Source organism: Phymastichus coffea, unplaced genomic scaffold, assembly GCF_024137745.1.
Source record: "Phymastichus coffea isolate CEN01 unplaced genomic scaffold, Cenicafe_Pcof_1.1 PCOF00062, whole genome shotgun sequence".
Lineage (NCBI taxonomy): Eukaryota > Metazoa > Arthropoda > Insecta > Hymenoptera > Eulophidae > Phymastichus > Phymastichus coffea.
The window spans coordinates 1,315,446-1,333,902 of NW_026706873.1; the positions used below are offsets into that span (position 1 = coordinate 1,315,446).

Sequence of the window (18,457 nt, forward strand, 5' to 3'; positions counted from 1 at the left end):
ATTATTATTCATATATTTTCTAAATTAACATTTTGTCTAATGGTCACATTTTTAAATTTCCATAACTAAAAATCATCGATTAATGTTAGAGAAAAATTGACGAAAACGTCTCTCAGACAAAACTCAAACAAATAATATTTTAATATCTTACATATTGTACTAAACTTTATCATAGATCAACATAATGGCAACTAGATCAGCAGTTGACGATGACAATGTCGAGTCATTTAGAATGATTTATTTGCTAGGCTTTATATTTGTAATTGTACTTAAACTATTAAAAATATTTGTAGTTACAGTGGCATTTTGTATTTCTCATTTATCGCTTATTTCAACGATTGTGTTGATAACTGAACACATGTATTAATCTTTTTTATTGTCACGAGTTTGTAAATTGAATACTATAGTGCTATTAATAATTATCATCTCAAACTACAGCAAGAGAACAATCAAGAAAAATGAAATTTGTATAATATAGTTTGTACCGTACTTTTTTACTTTCTATGATATTACTAGTCAAATACCACCTTTATGTATCCTGGCTTCATCCCTGGATGGGCCCTAGCGCAATGTTGCAATACGTGATCAGGCCGCTTAGTAATAAATTTGCAATGAGGACACTTCTGTCGGGGTACACGCCGACAAACAAAATGTACGTGCCGATAGCGGCTAGTTTTGTGCTTGAATACAAGATTGCAACCTTTATTTGTGCACTTGAACACTTGATTTTGAGGTTTGGGCGAACGCGGAGAAAATTGGCGTATCATTTTTAACGTGGCAGAGTCTTCCAACGACGATGGCGTGTAAAATAACCATTCTTCATCTCCGTTTATCCGTTTTTTACATCTCACATTAGCGTTGATCGCTGCAATTGTGGACAACAATATTATTATTTGACATAAACTGTTAGTATCGAAAGCCTCATTGTGTTAATAGCGAAAGACGTAAGTAATGATGACTGATGAGCTACTCATGAGACGTGAGTATGGAAAGTGATAATAAAACCCTCTACGTATGCTTCCTTACTAAATTTTATTGCACAATTGAATGTTCGTTACATGATGTAATTATAAATAGGTAAGGAAGCAAATTCTCCAAATTTCAGAAATAACATTTCTCGCACTCAGGTTGACGCCAGTGAAAGTTTGCTAACAATTGTCGGTTTTACTTAAATCTATGTACTGGGGTTTGGCCTTAGGATGCATACGATGGCAATGAGCAAGCACATTTTCCGGATACGAAGTGATAAACGCGCAGTACACGCACTTTATGTGAGCCTCGACTTGGCAAACGAATTTAAGATGGTTGACGAGTCCGTGTTTGTATTTAAATGCGCGATCGCAACCTGCATTCGGACATTTGAATGATTTTTCCTTTCTCTGGCATGTGTACTTCAGGTGGAGTCGGATGCTACTTTCATACTTAAAGGTACTTGAACAGCCATGCGTTGGACAATGATATGGTTTTCCGGTTAGAATTATGCCTGTAAAATTATTGATTGTTAGTCACGGACCGAAGGTTCACACTGTTAGACAAATAAGTAATGTTACGAGTTTTTGGTTAAATGTGTTGAGTTGAAAATCATGTAATTAGGTGTTCTGTTCGAAAGGGAAACATCATATTTAGTTATACAAATAAGGAATCAGGCCTTTATTACCTTTCTGATGGAGTAATTACAAAAGAATTTTAAAAAAGTGTTATCAAAAATTTTGAGTACAAAGAATCGAAAATCAATCAGTAAACTTCTTTTTAACAAGTAACCTCTTTATCTGCATCGGTGTCGATACATCTAGGTGTTTTCTCTTTGTGTCTATTTGAGCAATGCCGACGAACGCTTACTGGATATTGAGCAATGTATTTGCAATAATAACATTTAAAACGAGGCTTAATTTTACACTCGAATTCGAGATGACGCTTGAGATACGCTTTTTGCGTGTACGCTTTGTCGCAACCAAGAGTCATACACTTGAACGGTTTTTCCGTGACACATACGTATCTTAAATGATGGGTATAGGCCTGAATACCATAACAAATTCTGTTGCAACCTTCATTAGGACATTTATGTCCTATCTGCATGCAACTCTTTTTCATGTGATTATGTAGGCGCTTTTGGCTTGAAAAGGTTCTGTTACAGCCATCATTCGAGCACACAAATAACCCTCGCTTCTTCTGGCAATCGTATTTTTGCTGTGCACTGACTGCGCACTTTTTGTTGCTATGAGATTTCTCATTTTCATTTTTCTGTTTTAAGGATTTTAAGAAATTAATATCGAACAAGGATTTGCGAGTTCGCTGCGACCTCCGTAATTTGGCGTTTTCTGCGCTGTATTCTGAAATACGACAGAATCAAATTTGTTAATACTATTCAAATATGTTGATCATGTATTTCGAAATATTATTCATACTAACTGCACTCAATTCGAGTTCTTACCTAACTCTGAGATGATCGAGGAATGTTTAGGAGTATCAGTTGCATACTCTTCAACGCCATCTGTAAAAAATCAATTGAATTATTTCAAGATTACAAGCTAAGTTGACGATTGAATATGTTATTATCTATCAGCTTTAAATGTTAATGAATATGGTATGAAAAGAATATGAACCGATAGAATCTACATTTGGTAAGATTGATAAGATAGCCCAACCATAATACCAAAAAGATGAAATATAGGGAGGTAATATATTCGCCAGGGAGTACGATCTTGCAGCCAAACTGATCTCATATGTTTTATGGAGATATCAACTACCTTGGATCAAATAAAGCTTCTATTTTGAAAGGAAAATAGACCTATACTAACTCAATATACCCACTGAAATAACAACCCCAGCATAATTGTAAGCGTGACTCCTGTAGGTAGCGCAAAGAAATATTTCCGCTTTACGGAGTCACATATGCAGAAGGCCTTGCATGCTCTTCGAGGTTAAACAATATAAAAAAAGTATTATATGTGAGAGATAGGAAAGCTTTTGCCAGACATTCAACGACCGCCAGATTTATACCAGTAAGATTTTGGTGATCATAGATGTTGCTTAACATCTAAATAAACAAACCTGTCTCCAATCTATATATTCATATGCGCTATCTAATTGAAATTTCCGTGGATACATTTGAACTTCCATGGCAGTTTTGATGTATCAAACTGTTTTATTCTATATTTTATCAAATTTTAGTTTTCATATTAATCGGCATTGTATACTGTTGCAAGTGTCTGGAATCAATAAATACAAAAACAAATATACACAAAGCGTTTGTCAATGATGAATCGAGCATTTATTACATTTCTTGTGAGTTAAATTATAAAACCATTCAAATAAACGTCTAGTACAAAAAATTTTTAATAAAAATGATCGGAAATCTAGTATTATCTAGTAGTTAAGCACGTAGAAAAAAGTTGAAAATCTAACATTATTTAGTAGCTTATTTTTCGATATAAACCTCTTCAGATATTGGGCCATAAATTCACAATAATATCATTTGAAACGTGGTTCAATTTGACACTTATATACTAAATAACGTTCGAAAGTCCAATAATTACGTTTGTATAATTCAACGCAATCAAAATTCGTATATTCAAATACTTTTTCCGCATGACATGCGCTTTTCAAGTGATGAAAATAGGTTTTTTTTATAGTAATATATTCTATTTAAAATCGTTTATAATACAGTCTTCATTTCGACTTTACGTTTTAATCATTTGCAAAACAATTTTATGTGTTTGAGTAAAATATTACTGTTAATAAAAATTTGATTGCAATCGTTGTGTGAGCAGTTTAGCAACTTCGATTTCACGTTGTATTTGCTTGCATCCATATTTTAAGTGGTTGTTTAAAAAATCTTCGCTAAAAAACGCCATACTACAACCATCGCTTGAGCACTTGAATGGCATTGTATTTATCTTATAACAGCTCAGTTTATACCGGTGATTACTGACAGTGAGATTAGCGGCAATCATTTGTTGTAGCTCCTATTAGGACACTTAAATATTTCATTCTGGTGAGGTGAAGGATTCTCATGGTCGTTAGTCTTGATCAACAATTTGCTAACTCGTTCTGATCTTCGTACATTGGTTTTTTGTTTACTTTCATAACTGGAATTCGAACAATCTTAGTGCATTCTATTATAAGTATAATAAATTTTGTAATATGAATTATACTAACTTGGTTCAATTTCCTCTCAGTTCGTTAATTTAAAGATGAATAAGCGATCCTTTGAAATATTATCAGTATAATCGTCATCTGCAAAGGTAAAATATTTATCTATTACTTTCATATTTATAGCTAAAATGACGGTAAAGTATGTCGTCATATATAATACAATGAAGTCATTAAGCTGATAAAACATTTCATAGGTGGCCAATTAAAAGAAAAAACAATAGTATTATTAGAAACTGTATTTTTCTTTTCGATAATATAATGTTGTAATAAAATAATTTCACTGCTATCAATTGTAAGTTATCGAAAACGATGAAGACAAATTAGTACTTAACGCTTTGTTATGTTTTAATTCTAAATTTTCACATTTAAAGGTTGTATTATCATATTAATATTAAATAATATATGTCACTCTTGTTTAATATTACCTTATACATCTTATACGTAATCTAGTTAGCTTTTTTAAATGATATCTTCATTACATTAACAAGCGAAAATGAAATGGGTATATTTAGTTGCTCGAAAAATCTTATCTCTTATATCCTTTTAATAAAAGTAATCAGGATCACAAATAAGTTGAATACATAAACCATAGATTAGTCACAAAGTGCATTACATGAAACATAATTGAGAGTTTAAATTGCCTTATTAGCACGGGACCTCTTCGTCCGTATTAGTATCGATACATCTAGCTCTTTCTCTTTTGTGTCTATTAGCGCAATGTCGGCGAACGCTCACGGGATAGTAAGTGACGTAGTCACAGTAATAACATTTGAAATGTGGATCAACCTGACATTCGTATTCGAGATGACGCGTAAGTGCTGCCTTTTGCGTGTAGGCTTTTTTACAACCAGGCGTCGTACACTCGTGTACCGTTTTCGATTGACATATGTATTTCAGGTGATGAACGAATGCTTTTCTACTAAAAAATATTCTATCGCACTTTTTACGAGGACAAACTCTTTCCATTTTCCCACAAGTGATTTTCGAATGTTTGAGAAAAGCCGATTCTCGTACGAATTCTTTATCGCAGCCCTTGTGTGGGCACTTGAATAGTTCCAACTTGTGGCAGTTAAAACTCAATGGTTTAACTTGAGCTGGTTTACTGACGTACGAACGTTTCAACAGAGTTTTCTTTTTTTTACGACGAGGCTTTCGCCGTGCTCTTGCCCTTTCATCGTTTTCAATCGTATTTTCCTTCAATCCTTCGAGCAACGACTCCCGCTCGTCTCTTTGATCCGAATCAATATCTGAAATAATAAAAAAAGAATAGCATACAAGAATCTGCGAAAAGGTACACGTGTGAAATGTTATTCATGTACTAACTCGGATTTTCATCCTCATAGACGTCAGCAGGTTTCGTTAAGCGTATCTTGTACCTCGGTATGAGCAAGGGATCCCCAAAATCGCCATAAAAGAATCCATCATTATCACCTATAAATGTTAAAAATGCGTGTATTAGCATCACGGTGCCATCTCACACACTTTTCAAGCACATTTACGTTATTCGCTATACGAAGAAGCAAATGAATGAAGTGGCGTAATTTGGTAATTTTCAAGAGAAACATGTCATGCAAAATAATCATTATAAATCAGCATATTATTACTTTTATTTTTAAAAACGTTAATACGGTTACATTTTTTAATATTTTATTGTTTCTATATACAGTCAATCTATGATTGCACAAGCCCATTAAGCTCATAATGACTGCTATGCCACGATACGAAGCGCACATAAAGACAAGAAAATTCTTCGCTCGGTATAGATATCACCACCCAGTTTCGCCATTGCTTCTGAAAATAAATAATTTATTATTATATTGTTCTTATAATTACTGGATACAGCATATTAACGCTTTTATTAGAATAATGGGTTTTCTTTTCTACAATCAATCTTCATAAAGCGTTGCTTCATCTGTCTGTTAAATGTCCGTTTGTCGATCAAATAAATAAACAAAATTAAAAAATGATAAAATAAAAATTCATCAATATATTGTGCACCATTTATTTATTTTATATATTTAAATTAAAATACAGACTATAAAGCTATTGACATAAACAAAGAAAATGTAAGTATTCAATCAATAATAATGGTTATTGACCAGGTAGAGCGTTGCATTACGTCTCATTAAAACGAATTTCTATTGAAATTGTCAATAAATACAAGTATGAGACTACACTCTGTGATGATGCGTCATCACACGAAAAGCATACTACCGGCTCAATGCGGCAGAACAGCCACGACCGCACATACCCGCCCACGCACTCCCGGATCTCGCGAACTATGACCTCTAGAAACCTCCCTGACCGATTCGCACGACCCTTACGCTCGCGTACAACCCCCCGCGCACTCACGACCCGATCCGACCCTCCCCCGGGGAGCTAGAAGCCCCTAAAGTTTTCAGCCGCGATCAGCTGATCGCAAGCCCCCGTTAGTTAAGGCAGGCCTAGCTAGACTAGAGGTAGGAGCAACCGAGCGCGTGAGAGCGAGCGAGACCGCCGATGCTAGACCGATCGGAAGCGAGCGAGGGGAATCGGTAAGACCAACGAGCGGTAGATAGAAGAAGATAGACAAGCGACGCTAGTTGACTGACCAATCGTTATCAGCTTAGGGGTGGTCGAACTAATGAGGGAAAACCGACGCTATCTTCGCGACCAGTAGGCAAATTAGGCGCGAAGGACCGACCAATAAATAAATTGCGCGGGTAAAAAACGTTAATATAGACGGCGCTGAGACCTGGCTTAGCAACAAGCTAGCCAATCGGCAACAACGAAGGGGAAGTAAACTAGGAGAAGCGGCGCGTCGCCGAAAAACGGCGCGCCAGTAGTAACCGTTAAGCCTCGACGGAAGGACGTCCGCCGAGCCTCGCTGTTGCGCGGTACGAAGAAGTGAGTGAGAATAAGGGAAATAGTAGAAGAAGCTAGTGATAGAAATAGAGAAAGAGATAGTGAAAGTGGAAATAGTAGAAGAAGCTAGTGATAGAAATAGAGAAAGAGATAGTGAAAGTGGAAACAGTAGAAGAAGCTAGTGATAGAAATAGAGAAAGAGATAGTGAAAGTGGAAACAGTAGAAGAAGCTAGTGATAGAAATAGAGAAAGAGATAGTGAAAGTGGAAACAGTAGAAGAAGCTAGTGATAGAAGTAGGCATAAAGAGACAGTGAAAGTGGAAATAGTAGAAGAAACTAGTGATAGAAGTAGGCATAACAGAAATAACGAATAGCAATAAAATAAAAGGATAACGATAACGAAAAAATAACAGAAATAATAGAATAAAGAAATAGCGATAACAGAAATAATAGAATAACGAAATAACGATAACAGGACTAACGGAATAACGATAACGGAAATAACAGAAAAATAATAGAGTAAAATTAATAGAATAAATCTAACGGAATAACGATAACACAAGAGTAAGTACCCTTCCCTTACTATCGATTTTCTATGCATGATCAATAATCGCGAGTTTGCCGCGCATTGTCGACCGCCGCGTTTTCGGGAGTGCCGTACGACCTTCGCGCGTCCGACAGTAATATTCGACCGTTTATTGTTAGCCACCGAAAATCCTTGGTCGAACCGACGTTTAATCATTGTCCGCAATTTGAAGTTGTCGAACGCTCGCGTTTTCGGGAGTGCCGCATGACCTTCGCGCGCATTATGTCTTGACCGAAAACGTTTGCCGTTATCCCCGAATTTTCTTATTACGCTGTTTCTTTGTTCCGCACCTGAAATAATCGCATGACCGCCGAATGTTCGCGCACGGAATCCCGCATGACCTTCGCGCGCCCGTTGCCGTTGCTGCATGTGTTTTCGCCACCGACCTTTCGGGGATAGTTTCTAGTCGCCGTGTTGTTATCATCCGTGAAACGAGTACGCGTCTCTGAATTCCTTTCCGAGTCGATCTAAACATCGCACCAGTCGCGTTAGACCTTCATTCGACCGGTAGGATTCGGATACATTCGCTTTTATTTTGTTCGCGATCGTCGCTACAAATATCGTCGACACCGCGAGCCGTAGTTAGCCTTCGCGTGGCCGGCCGGATTCCGGAGCGCAATTGTTTTGAGCAAGCTGGAATTTTCCGCGAATAGATAAACCGACATCACGTATCCGAATAGTATCTGAAGCCCGAAGCGTTCGACCGAGTTATTATTCGCCTAAGCCGACCTTTGCGCTGTAGTACGCCACTCGCGTCCCCGATAACCCAAATTAGGCTGACCATAGCAACGGGTAGACCACTGGGGTTGACCTGGGGTTTTTCTTTTGCGTAATAAATCCGAATTATCTTTACATCCGACTTATTATTGACTATACCCACTTGATCGCCCCATCCCCCGTAGCTTTCGTGATCGGTTTGAGGTTAATAAGCGCGTACGCGACTGCCCTGATCACCGCCTAACCGGTAGCCACCGTCGCCGCCACTACGCCACCAGTCCAGGGAAGGAGCTAACATCCCCCGAACCACTAGCCGCCAACCGGGGCGCCCCTGCGACGCCCCCCCTCGATGTACCCGCTTCTGGGATTGAGAGCCGCCATGCCCCGAAACATCTAGCTAGCCGAACGAGCCGCAGCCGTGGGTGGCCTTGGAAACCACCCGTTGCCCCCCTTCTTTCCCCTTCGCTCGATACGATTTAGATTCGACCGAATCGTCGCCTAGGACTTCGCGCCCCCGCTTCACTCTTCACAGGTGATAGCCGGCCACGCGCGCAAAGAACCCCGACGGCGACGAGGAGAGAGGCAACGGGGAACCACCCGACCTCACAGCGACCAGCAGGACCACCGAGCCGAGAACCAGCCAACGTTGCAGCGCTACCACGCTCTCCTAACGCGAGAGCACGGTAGCTGGCGCCCAACTTAAACAAAACAAAGCTGCACACGTTGTCTCGGCTGACTGCGCGCCGCTGGCGACAGTGCGAGACCGGAGAAATACCGTCTGTTATTTTTCCCCTCCCTCTCCCCCGTCGCAAATGGCGCCCAACGTGGGGCCCACGCCATCAAGTTAGTCGACGATTAGTGGCTAGGGCGACACCCCTACCCCCGATCCGACCAAGTGGCGTACTGCGACTGCGAATAAGGCGATAATCAGAAGCGAATAATCTGAGGAACTTAGCGATTACATGCGACTATATGCGATGTGCTTGTGATTATATGTGATTATATATGAATTATATGTGATTATGTGTTTGAATTTGAAATGCTGCTAACTGATAATATACTAACCTATGTGTGGGCTGACCGAGATAATAGTATAAGTTGTTCGGGTAAATTTTAAGACGATCGCGATTGTTGGGCCTGACCTGGGACCTTATATCCCCTGTGTTTGCGTTGGGAAGATTTTCTGTGGTAGACCTGCGAGAGTACCCGGCTAGACCTTTTGTTTAGCTAAGGGCTCGAAACCAGTTATTGACCGACCTTGGATAGGTCGTTGATTAGGGGTTTGACCACTGGGTTCGTACGACCTCGCGACTTTCTGTCCCGGGTAGCAAATCCCGATTGGACTTTACTCCGAACGTGGAGTGAGACCAAGCCTGACCAGTCGAACTGGCCAGTAAGGATAAGCCTGACCTTCGGGAACCGAATGACCTCGCGACCGTAGAACTCAGTAATAGACCTCAACTGGAATTAACCCCTTCAGTGATAACTAGATTAAACCGAGTATTAAACCAGGAAACCACAGTGCTTAACGCATTAGCTGCTTGGCGCAGAATGACATCCAACGCAAGTACAGGAGTACCGACCACCAGGACCGAGGACATGGACACCTTTGAAGGATCCGAGGACCAGCCATGGGACAACCTGAGGATGTGGGACACCCTTAAGAAGTCACATGCTGGACGAGAAATAGCCGTGACGATTAAGGAGATGACGCTTGACGAGGTACATGGAGAAATGGAGCGACTTGGACTCCCTATTACTGGACTACCTGACGTCGACCGCCTTGAGTACCTGCGATACCGTCTGCGGGAGGAGCGAGTAAAACCGGATCAACGAATTAAAGGATCCCTACACCTTAGCACCTTTCCATCGTACTGCACCGTATTATGGCGCCCTGTGGAGACCAGTAGCGATGCCCAAACGCACCAATCGGAATCCACAGCAGCGGAGGGACGAAGTCGCCCAAAATCCAAAGTTGCTAAGGCCATCGAAGAAAGCGACCACGACCAGAACGCCAGATCAGGAACGAAGGCGCTTAAGGCCCGCCCGCTTTCTAAGGTACCAAGTCAAGCTGACCCGTCCGACCTAGCTGATCCGAGTACCTCAGAGGATGACACAGCCGATCCGACAGGAAGATTACGGCGGTCCAAACGGACCCAACAAGCCTCAGCGATCAGTGGAGCGCGCAATCATAAGAGAGCCGACGCTGTCATGGAACAGCCGGCCAAGAAGGGCAAGAATATCCGAAAGATACCACCGCATGGGGCAGCCGACCAACCTGAGATGCATTTGGAGCTTTCGGAACGCACCGGAACCATTCGCCGAGTTACAAGAACGAAGAAAGGTGTTGCTGAATCAAGAGGGGTAGACCGAGGGACCGATACCGACGAGCCAGCCATTAGGGAGAGCCGAGGGATTGGTCGGGGCGAAGAGTCTCTTAGGAGGGTTGACCTGAACCGATCTTTGCTTCAACTGGCGGAAGAGGACCGAATGGACCTGTCAGCTGAACCAGGAACCTGTCGTAAGGGTAACCTGACCGAAAATGGGCAAGAGAAATCCAGGACATCGTGCAGTAGACAGCTGCGTCCTAGTGAAGATCGGCTCACCAGTTCGCACCGCCAGACCAGGACCTCCACTTGTATAGCTGCCTTACCATCAGAAGATACGGCCAGTGAGAGCGATAGAAGGACGTCCCCGCGTAAACCCTCTTTGAGACAGTATAAGCATAGACACGCTAAACATTCGAGTCCGGACCGACGTAGCGACAAACGCGGTACTCGATCACATACGACTGACTGCGGATCCCCTGATCGGACTATCAGACGGCCAACAAAATCGACCCGCTCTGGCAAGTCTAGGTCAAAGCAAGTGAGCTCGAGCCCTGTGCGATCACATGGAAAGACCCACTGCTGCGACCACGATTCACCGAAGCCACGAATACGCCAAGGGCACGAGAGCTACGGTCGAAGACGTAGGCCCGAGAGGACTGACCGATACTCGAGACATTCCCATCGAAGTAGGGATTCGTCCTCGGAATCAGACAGCAGTAGTGAACGAGACAGTCCAGCCCGCCGCCGCAAACCCGCTAAGGCCCAGTCACACCATCATCATAGGGGTGACCACGACCGTTGGCGTGAGCCTGAACGTTACGCATCCGAGACCAGCGAATCAGAATACTCGAGCGACCTCCAAAGTAGTCCGGACCGACGGCGCCCACATCGAGACAGGCATTATGAGGAGTATGATGTAGCTAAACGTGATTTGAGGAACATCAGGATACTGGAAAGCAGGAAGATAAGATATAACGGATCAGACGGCCCGGAAGAGTTTATCGGACAGATTGAGGAAGTTAAGGCCCGGACCGGAATGACCAGCGGCGACTTACTGCACGTGATATCGTCCACGTTCACCAAAGAAGTCGCATCCTGGTACCGTAGCCTGGCCAGAGAAATCCACTGTTGGAAGGACCTGAAGCGAGCCCTGCGAGACCACTACGGACGCAGGTTGACCGATGACGACATTGAAGAGGAGCTGCGACGTCGATCACAAGCCCCGGGGGAGACCATCATCGACTACCTCGATGCTTTCCGACATATCGCAAGCTTCTTTAAACATCCACTCTCCACTTCAACCCAGATCAAGATAGCCCAGCGCAACTTGCTACCAGCTTATAGGCGGTATATGGCTGATAAGTCCATACGACATTTCAGCGACCTAACCTACTATGGGCGAAAATGGGAGAACCTAGAGGAGATGGATGAACAGTATCATCCTCCGTCGAATAAGACTCGTTTCCCAGCAGCGGCCCCGAAGACCAGCAAAAGAACGGCCAAGATTTCTTCGATAAGCTCAGATAAGGTAGAACCGAACCGGAGCCAGGAGACTTTACCGGACCTGACACCGAAGCCAGACAGGAAGCCAAAGACCAAGGAACCCGTGAAGGTCAACACGACCACGGTACCCAAGGAACCTCCTGACGCTCCGATGTTAGCTCAGGTCATGTCGTCAATGAACCCGCACCAGTATTTGGGGCTACCACCGACACCCCCGACCGTCACCGTTCCACCTGCGAACGGCCCAACGAACTCGAATCCCTCGCAGCTAGATCAAGGGTATGAGTCTCGATGGTTACGACCCTCGATTCTCCCCCTACGACCGCCTGTCAGCCCTCAGCCGCCCCAGCCAGACCGTCAGCCGTATAGGCCTGACCAATGTAGAGCGTGCCCGGATGACCACGATTATCGAAGATGCCCGAGACGGAAATGCTACTTCTGTTATGAGCCTGGACACATGGCAGGACAGTGTCCAAAACGAGCTGCACTATTTCCAAGAGAAAGACCGCGAGAAGCACGAGGAATGTTCTGCCAAGTATGCAAATTACCAGGAGCCCCCTTTGACTTCTGCAAAAACTGCAGTAATCGTCGTACAGGGCTTCTGGGAAACGAGGCTTCGGGGGAGCAGGCGAGCCCGCTACTTCCCCGAGTCATCGACAATCTGCGATAAAGGGCTTCGAGACGGATGCACAATGGAGAGAAGAGGATGAGAAAATAGAGAGTTGGCGCACTGGACGAGGAAACGCGACTACGGAGCTGGGGCCTATGGACCAGGACGTAGTCGAAACGCCTTACTTGACCCTGCAGACGAGCTCTGAGGAGTCAGACATGCCCATCGACCGACCTCTCTGGACGGATGACGAGCCTCTAAGCAGACTATTGCGGACGCTCGAGACACCGGACACCCTCATCCTGCAACTTCCGACCAAGTGCGTCCCGACCGACTCAAGGGTGGAGAATGCAACGTACCCGCCCCTGAGTAAGAGGAAACTGGAAAACCTGGACCCTGCTGACCGGGCCGTGGAAAGATCGGACCCTAAGCCCAGCAACGACCAGATTTCCGGCGACCGACCCGTAAGAGAGCGAGCAAGCAATGCGAATAAGTACCCCTGGGCGTCAGGCCAGATAGTTGTAGGCCCCAGGGGGAAAGATAGCGAAGAAGATTCCTGTGGGTCAGGCCAGACTAGAGTAGGCCCCAGGAGAGCGACGCAGAAGAGAGGAAACCTACCCGACTCTGAGGACAGCAAAATTAACTCAGAGTCGGGAGCGATGAGCAGAGCGAATAAGTACCCCTGGGCGTCAGGCCAGATGGATGTAGGCCCCAGGGGGAAGAGTGATGAAGAGAACTCCTGTGGGTCAGGCCAGACTAGTGTAGGCCCCAGGAGAGCGATGCAGAAACGAGAAGATTCACCCGACTCTGAGGACAGCACAAATAACTCAGAACCGGGGACGATGAGCAGCGTAGGCAAGTACCCTTGGGAGTCAGGCCAGACTAGTGTAGGCCCCAGGGGGAAATACAGTGAAGCAAATTCCTGGGAGTCAGGCCAGATGGATGCAGACCCCAGGAATACGAAGCAGCAGGAAGCAATGACCGTTGGCCCTAAGGACATCCATGATAACTCAGGGAGACGGACGCCGAAAGGACCGATAGGACCCTGGGAGCCAGGTGGGACAGACACTGGCACCAAGGTAAAGACGGTGACCTTCGCTGACCCCGAGGACAGCAAAAATAACTCGGAGTCAAATGCGAACCCGCAAAGGGAGGAGGACACCCAGCTATGCGGGCCGGCCGACTGCTCAGAAACGACTACGTCATTCGACGCCGGATTAACCGATCGACCAGACGAGTCCGAAACTGACCAGTAATGGGGCTACAAATACGCCAGGGACCCTCTCGGTTAAAAGCGCACACTGCGACAACCGTCTGTTTATTCCTATCGCTATCGGCAAGATAGTATACGACGCCCTGATAGACTCAGGCGCGTCAGTATCTATCATCGGACCCTCGATCACAGCCCAGTACCGAGACCGACTTATACCGCGTTTCAGTGAGGTACAGGGAGTGACCGGGGTAATTGAGCGAACGGAAGGAGAATTGCCACTCCAAGTGAGCTGCGATGGGCATACGGCCAGGTTCAACTTTAAAGCTATGACTAACCTGACCGGACCACCCATCATCCTTGGACTAGATTTCTTGACCGAATGGGACATGGTGTTGCTATTTAAGGACAAGAAATGGAGAGTACGTGGGGGGCGATGGCACCACTTGAGGCCTCGCAAACCCCACGAATTTGTAACCTTCTCTGCGGAATGTGCGGGGTTGATCGAAATGACGACCGCCCAGACCGCAAAGCTGAACGAAGTAATAGAGAGGTTGCTCCCACCTGAGACTGACCAGTTAGGACGCACACCTGTAGTGAAACATCTGATTGACATAGGAGACTCTAAACCGGTAAGGCAAGGATTACGTAGAATGTCACCAGCAGTGCAGAAAATTGTACGAGAAGAGATTAAAAGAATGTATGATCTAGGAATTATAAGGCCGTCCAAGAGTGCCTGGAGAAGCGCACCAGTAATGATCCGGAAGCCCGACGGAACATGGAGATTCTGCATTGACTACAGAGACCTGAATAAGGTGACCCGCAAGGACGCATATCCGCTACCGAACATGGACTCGATATTAGACCGACTTAGGCATGCCAGATACATCAGCAAGATAGACCTACGACAAGCTTATTTTCAGATTGCATTGGAAGAAGATAGTTGCCAATATACAGCCTTCGCGAGCCCTGGTGAAGGGCTGTGGGAGTTTGTTGTAATGCCCTTCGGACTAGTAAACGCACCAGCCACGTTCCAACGACTGGCTGATGCCCTGTTCGGACCAGACTGGGAACCATATGTTTTCCCGTACCTGGATGATATCATAATAGCAACCGAGAGCTTTGATGACCATCTACATTTCTTAGAACTAGTCCTCAGACGACTCAATGATGCTGGCCTACAGATCAACGCTAAGAAGTGCGAATTTGGATGCTCTCGCCTCAACTACCTGGGATTCCTACTGGACCATGACGGACTTCGACCAGATCCAGACCGTACTAGACCAGTACTGGAATTCCCAATACCGCGCACCGTCACGCAATTGAAGAGCTTTTTAGGGATGGTGGAATGGTACTCCCGATTTATCAAGAATTGTTCCGAAATTAAGATCCCGTTACAGAAGCTAACGAAGAAGAACCAAGTGTATACTTGGGGACCGGAACAACAACTGGCCTTTGAAACCTTGAAACAAGCCTTAACGCAAGCTCCAGTATTAGCCCGTCCCGACTTCAGTCGACCTTTCACCGTCCAGACCGACGCGAGTGATTTCGCCATCGGAGGGGTACTGAGTCAAGAATTCGACGACGGCGAACATCCCATAGTATACATCAGCAGATCCCTGACAGGACCGGAGCGTAACTATTCAGTGACTGAAAAGGAATGCTTGGCAGTGATATACGCGATAAACAAGCTGAGGCCATACCTAGAAGGCTACGAATTCACCGTAGTGACCGACCACAGTGCCTTGACCTGGCTCTTTAACAACAAAGAACCAAAAGGTCGACTAGGCCGCTGGATCCTGGAACTACAACAATGGCCAATCACTGTGAAACACCGAAAAGGGAACCTACATAATCTGCCCGATGCCCTATCACGAATGTCGCCAGGACCAGATGCCGTATCAGCCTTCAAACTGATCAAAGACACCTGGTACCTACGACGGCGATGGGATGTTAACCAGAACCCAGCAAAATTCCCGGACTGGAAGGTCGAGGACAACATGCTGTACTATCACCGACTGGATGAGTCGACCGACCCGGTCACCGACGGAGAGACCAGCTGGAAGCTTGTGGTACCGGACGAATACAGACAGCAAATAATGTACGATGCCCACTGCTTAACAACGACTGGACACCTAGGGGTTGAAAAGACCTATCTGAGAATTGCTCAAGACTACTACTGGAGAGGGATGTATTCAAGCGTGTACAATTACGTGACCCGTTGCGAAAAGTGTCAAAAGTATAAAGCCAGCCAACTAGGACCTCAAGGCCTAATGGGCCGGCGGAATATCGACCGACCATGGGCCGTAGTTGCAGTTGACACCATGGAATTCCCCAGGAGCAAGACCCAGAATAAATACCTACTAGTGTTCCAAGACCTGTTCACTCGTTGGATAGAGCTGAAGCCGGTACGAGCAGCTAACGGAAAGAACGTGGCCCGAGCCTTCGAGGAGTTGATCTTGTTTCGCTGGGAGACCCCGGATTACCTGTTAACCGACAACGGCAAGGAATATGCCAACAGATGCGTAGATACCATGCTACAGGAGTATGGTATCAAGCACGTCACCACCGTGCCGTACCATCCGCAAGCCAACCCAGTCGAACGCACGAACCGTACACTGAAGACCATGATAGCGACCTTTGTCGACAACAACCATAAGGATTGGGACCAACATTTAAACGAGCTCCGCTATGCGATAAATACGGCAGTACAGTCGACCACGCGGACGTCACCAGCCTTTCTAAACTTCGGACGACAACCAAAGCCCCCAAAGAGCTTACGCCGAAGGGTAGAGTCCACCGAAGTTAAAGTGACATCAGACCCAAATGAATGGGTGAACCGACTGAAGAAACTGGATGACCTTCGCGAAACGATTCAAGATCGACTGGACCAAGCCCACAACCAGATAGCCGACCGCTATAATAAAGGTCGGAAACCAACAAGATGCAAAATAGGAGACCTGGTATGGAGAAAAGCTCATCACCTATCCAATGCGGCCAACCAATTCTCGGCGAAATTAGCCGAGAAATATGAGGGACCATTCCGGATAAAGGAACAGCTATCAGACAACGTGTACATTATCGAGAATACGTCCGGCAAGGAAATAGGAAAAGTCCACGTTACCCAATTAAAACCTTATAAAGGAGAAAGCCCGGTAAATGTTAAGTTAGTTACCGAAAGACCACCGCGTAGCTAAGACCACAGAACTAGACAAGTAAGATCACGCCCCGAAAATCATGTTGAGTCGAGAACTAGAAAGGGCAAGCCTCTCTAGTTTTACAAAAAGGGGGGGGGGGGGAGATGTAGGTCGCGTAACAAACTAATTAACTAACCAGACTAACATCGCACGACTGGTGCTAGTTGATGACCTTCACTAACAGACCTCCCCCATTGACCGAAAATTAAAACCTTTTCGATTTACAGACTCAACGATGCCTCCCAAGTTTGGGACACGCGCTCAACGGTCCCCACACCACCGACCGGACCGGGAGTTCCAGCCAACGGAGGCCGCTCCACTGCCAGAGACAATCACCCTGTCCTCATCGGATGAAGAGGAAAAAGTGTCGGAGGCCCTCGAGACCCAGAGAACCACGCCCCCTTCTCCCTCCTTCTCGATTTCCTCGTATATAATGGAAATAGAGGAGGAAATCCTAAAAGAGAAGGCCCGCCTGGGACTGCAAGACCGACTAACCCTGGCCGCCAAAAGAGTAGCGGTCCTGGTTCCCCCGGAGGAACAAACAACAAACGACCAGAAGATACTGCATCTGGCAGGCCTCGTCGGAAAAACGAACGAGAAACCTGGAGGAAACAGTCAGAGCTCGGACGAATCGGGGATCGTCCTCCTGACAAAAGGAGAAGGCCTGGATAGCCCCATACACCAAACGAGACCGACCAGACCGGATTCGACTCCGGAGACCAGGAGGTCATCCAGTCCGAGGGAACCAACACCGACCACTGCCGAAAACTCGCCAACGAAAAACCAAAGCGAGGCATCACCACAACACCATCCACACCCGGGGTGGCTACCGGTCGTAGATAACAACCGAACATCGCGGACCGTAGATGACAGGCCCACCCTAATCCGCGGAATAGAAGAAAGAAGGATCAGGGGGGAAAACGGCCGAAGAAAAAAATATAATATCAGAAGACACCTCGAGTACAATGATCTAGTGAGCGCAGTGGACCAATCAGACGCATCCAGCGACGAGCCAGGTCCCCCAACCCGCACACCACCATCACGAGGCGTCCGCACCTGGACAAACTTCGAAACCCGCCCCAGAGATACCGGAGCAGGCTTCGGGAATTTGCGACCAATCCCCACGGATCCGACCATAGACCCTCCTGGCCGCAGTTGCTTTAACTGCTGGTTGCCCGGGCATAGCTACCGAACCTGCCCGCGTCCATCCGAAGCTAACCGCTATTGCGGCAACTGTGGTCGGAGGGGCACCGAAGTGGAAACCTGCCCGAGATGTGCTGAGGAATACTGGCGTCGCCAGGACAC

General features: G+C 45.7%; 2 protein-coding genes across 2 annotated transcripts; both read right to left on the bottom strand.

Annotated features, from left to right (window-relative positions):
- Positions 1-56: 56 nt before the first annotated feature.
- LOC131667009 (zinc finger protein 143-like) lies at positions 57-3,037 on the bottom strand. Its single transcript, XM_058940159.1, has 3 exons — positions 3,001-3,037; positions 2,432-2,491; positions 57-2,330 (listed from the first exon to the last, which is right to left on the bottom strand). The coding sequence occupies exons 1-3, from the start codon at positions 3,035-3,037 to the stop codon at positions 1,750-1,752; spliced, it is 678 nt and encodes a 225-aa protein (XP_058796142.1). The 3' UTR covers positions 57-1,749.
- A 1,367-nt stretch (positions 3,038-4,404) lies between these two features.
- On the bottom strand, positions 4,405-5,617 carry LOC131667010 (zinc finger protein 143-like). Its single transcript, XM_058940160.1, has 2 exons — positions 5,479-5,617; positions 4,405-5,402 (listed from the first exon to the last, which is right to left on the bottom strand). Exons 1-2 carry the CDS (start codon positions 5,615-5,617, stop codon positions 4,801-4,803), a joined length of 741 nt encoding a protein of 246 aa, XP_058796143.1. The 3' UTR covers positions 4,405-4,800.
- Between the last annotated feature and the right edge of the window lie 12,840 nt (positions 5,618-18,457).

What these genes read in the sequence shown, in the direction of transcription:
- LOC131667009 (XM_058940159.1), bottom strand. Translation starts at nt 3,037, where the DNA reads ATGTTAAGCAACATCTATGATCACCAAAATCTTACTG. An exon ending in TGATCACCAAAATCTTACTG is followed by an intron (nt 2,492 to 3,000) that starts GTATAAATCTGG and finishes GATTTTTTACAG; the next exon opens with ATGGCGTTGAAGAGTATGCA. An exon ending in CTCGATCATCTCAGAGTTAG is followed by an intron (nt 2,331 to 2,431) that starts GTAAGAACTCGA and finishes GTCGTATTTCAG; the next exon opens with AATACAGCGCAGAAAACGCC.
- LOC131667010 (XM_058940160.1), bottom strand. Translation starts at nt 5,617, where the DNA reads ATGCTAATACACGCATTTTTAACATTTATAGGTGATAATGATGGATTC. An exon ending in CTATGAGGATGAAAATCCGA is followed by an intron (nt 5,403 to 5,478) that starts GTTAGTACATGA and finishes TTATTATTTCAG; the next exon opens with ATATTGATTCGGATCAAAGA.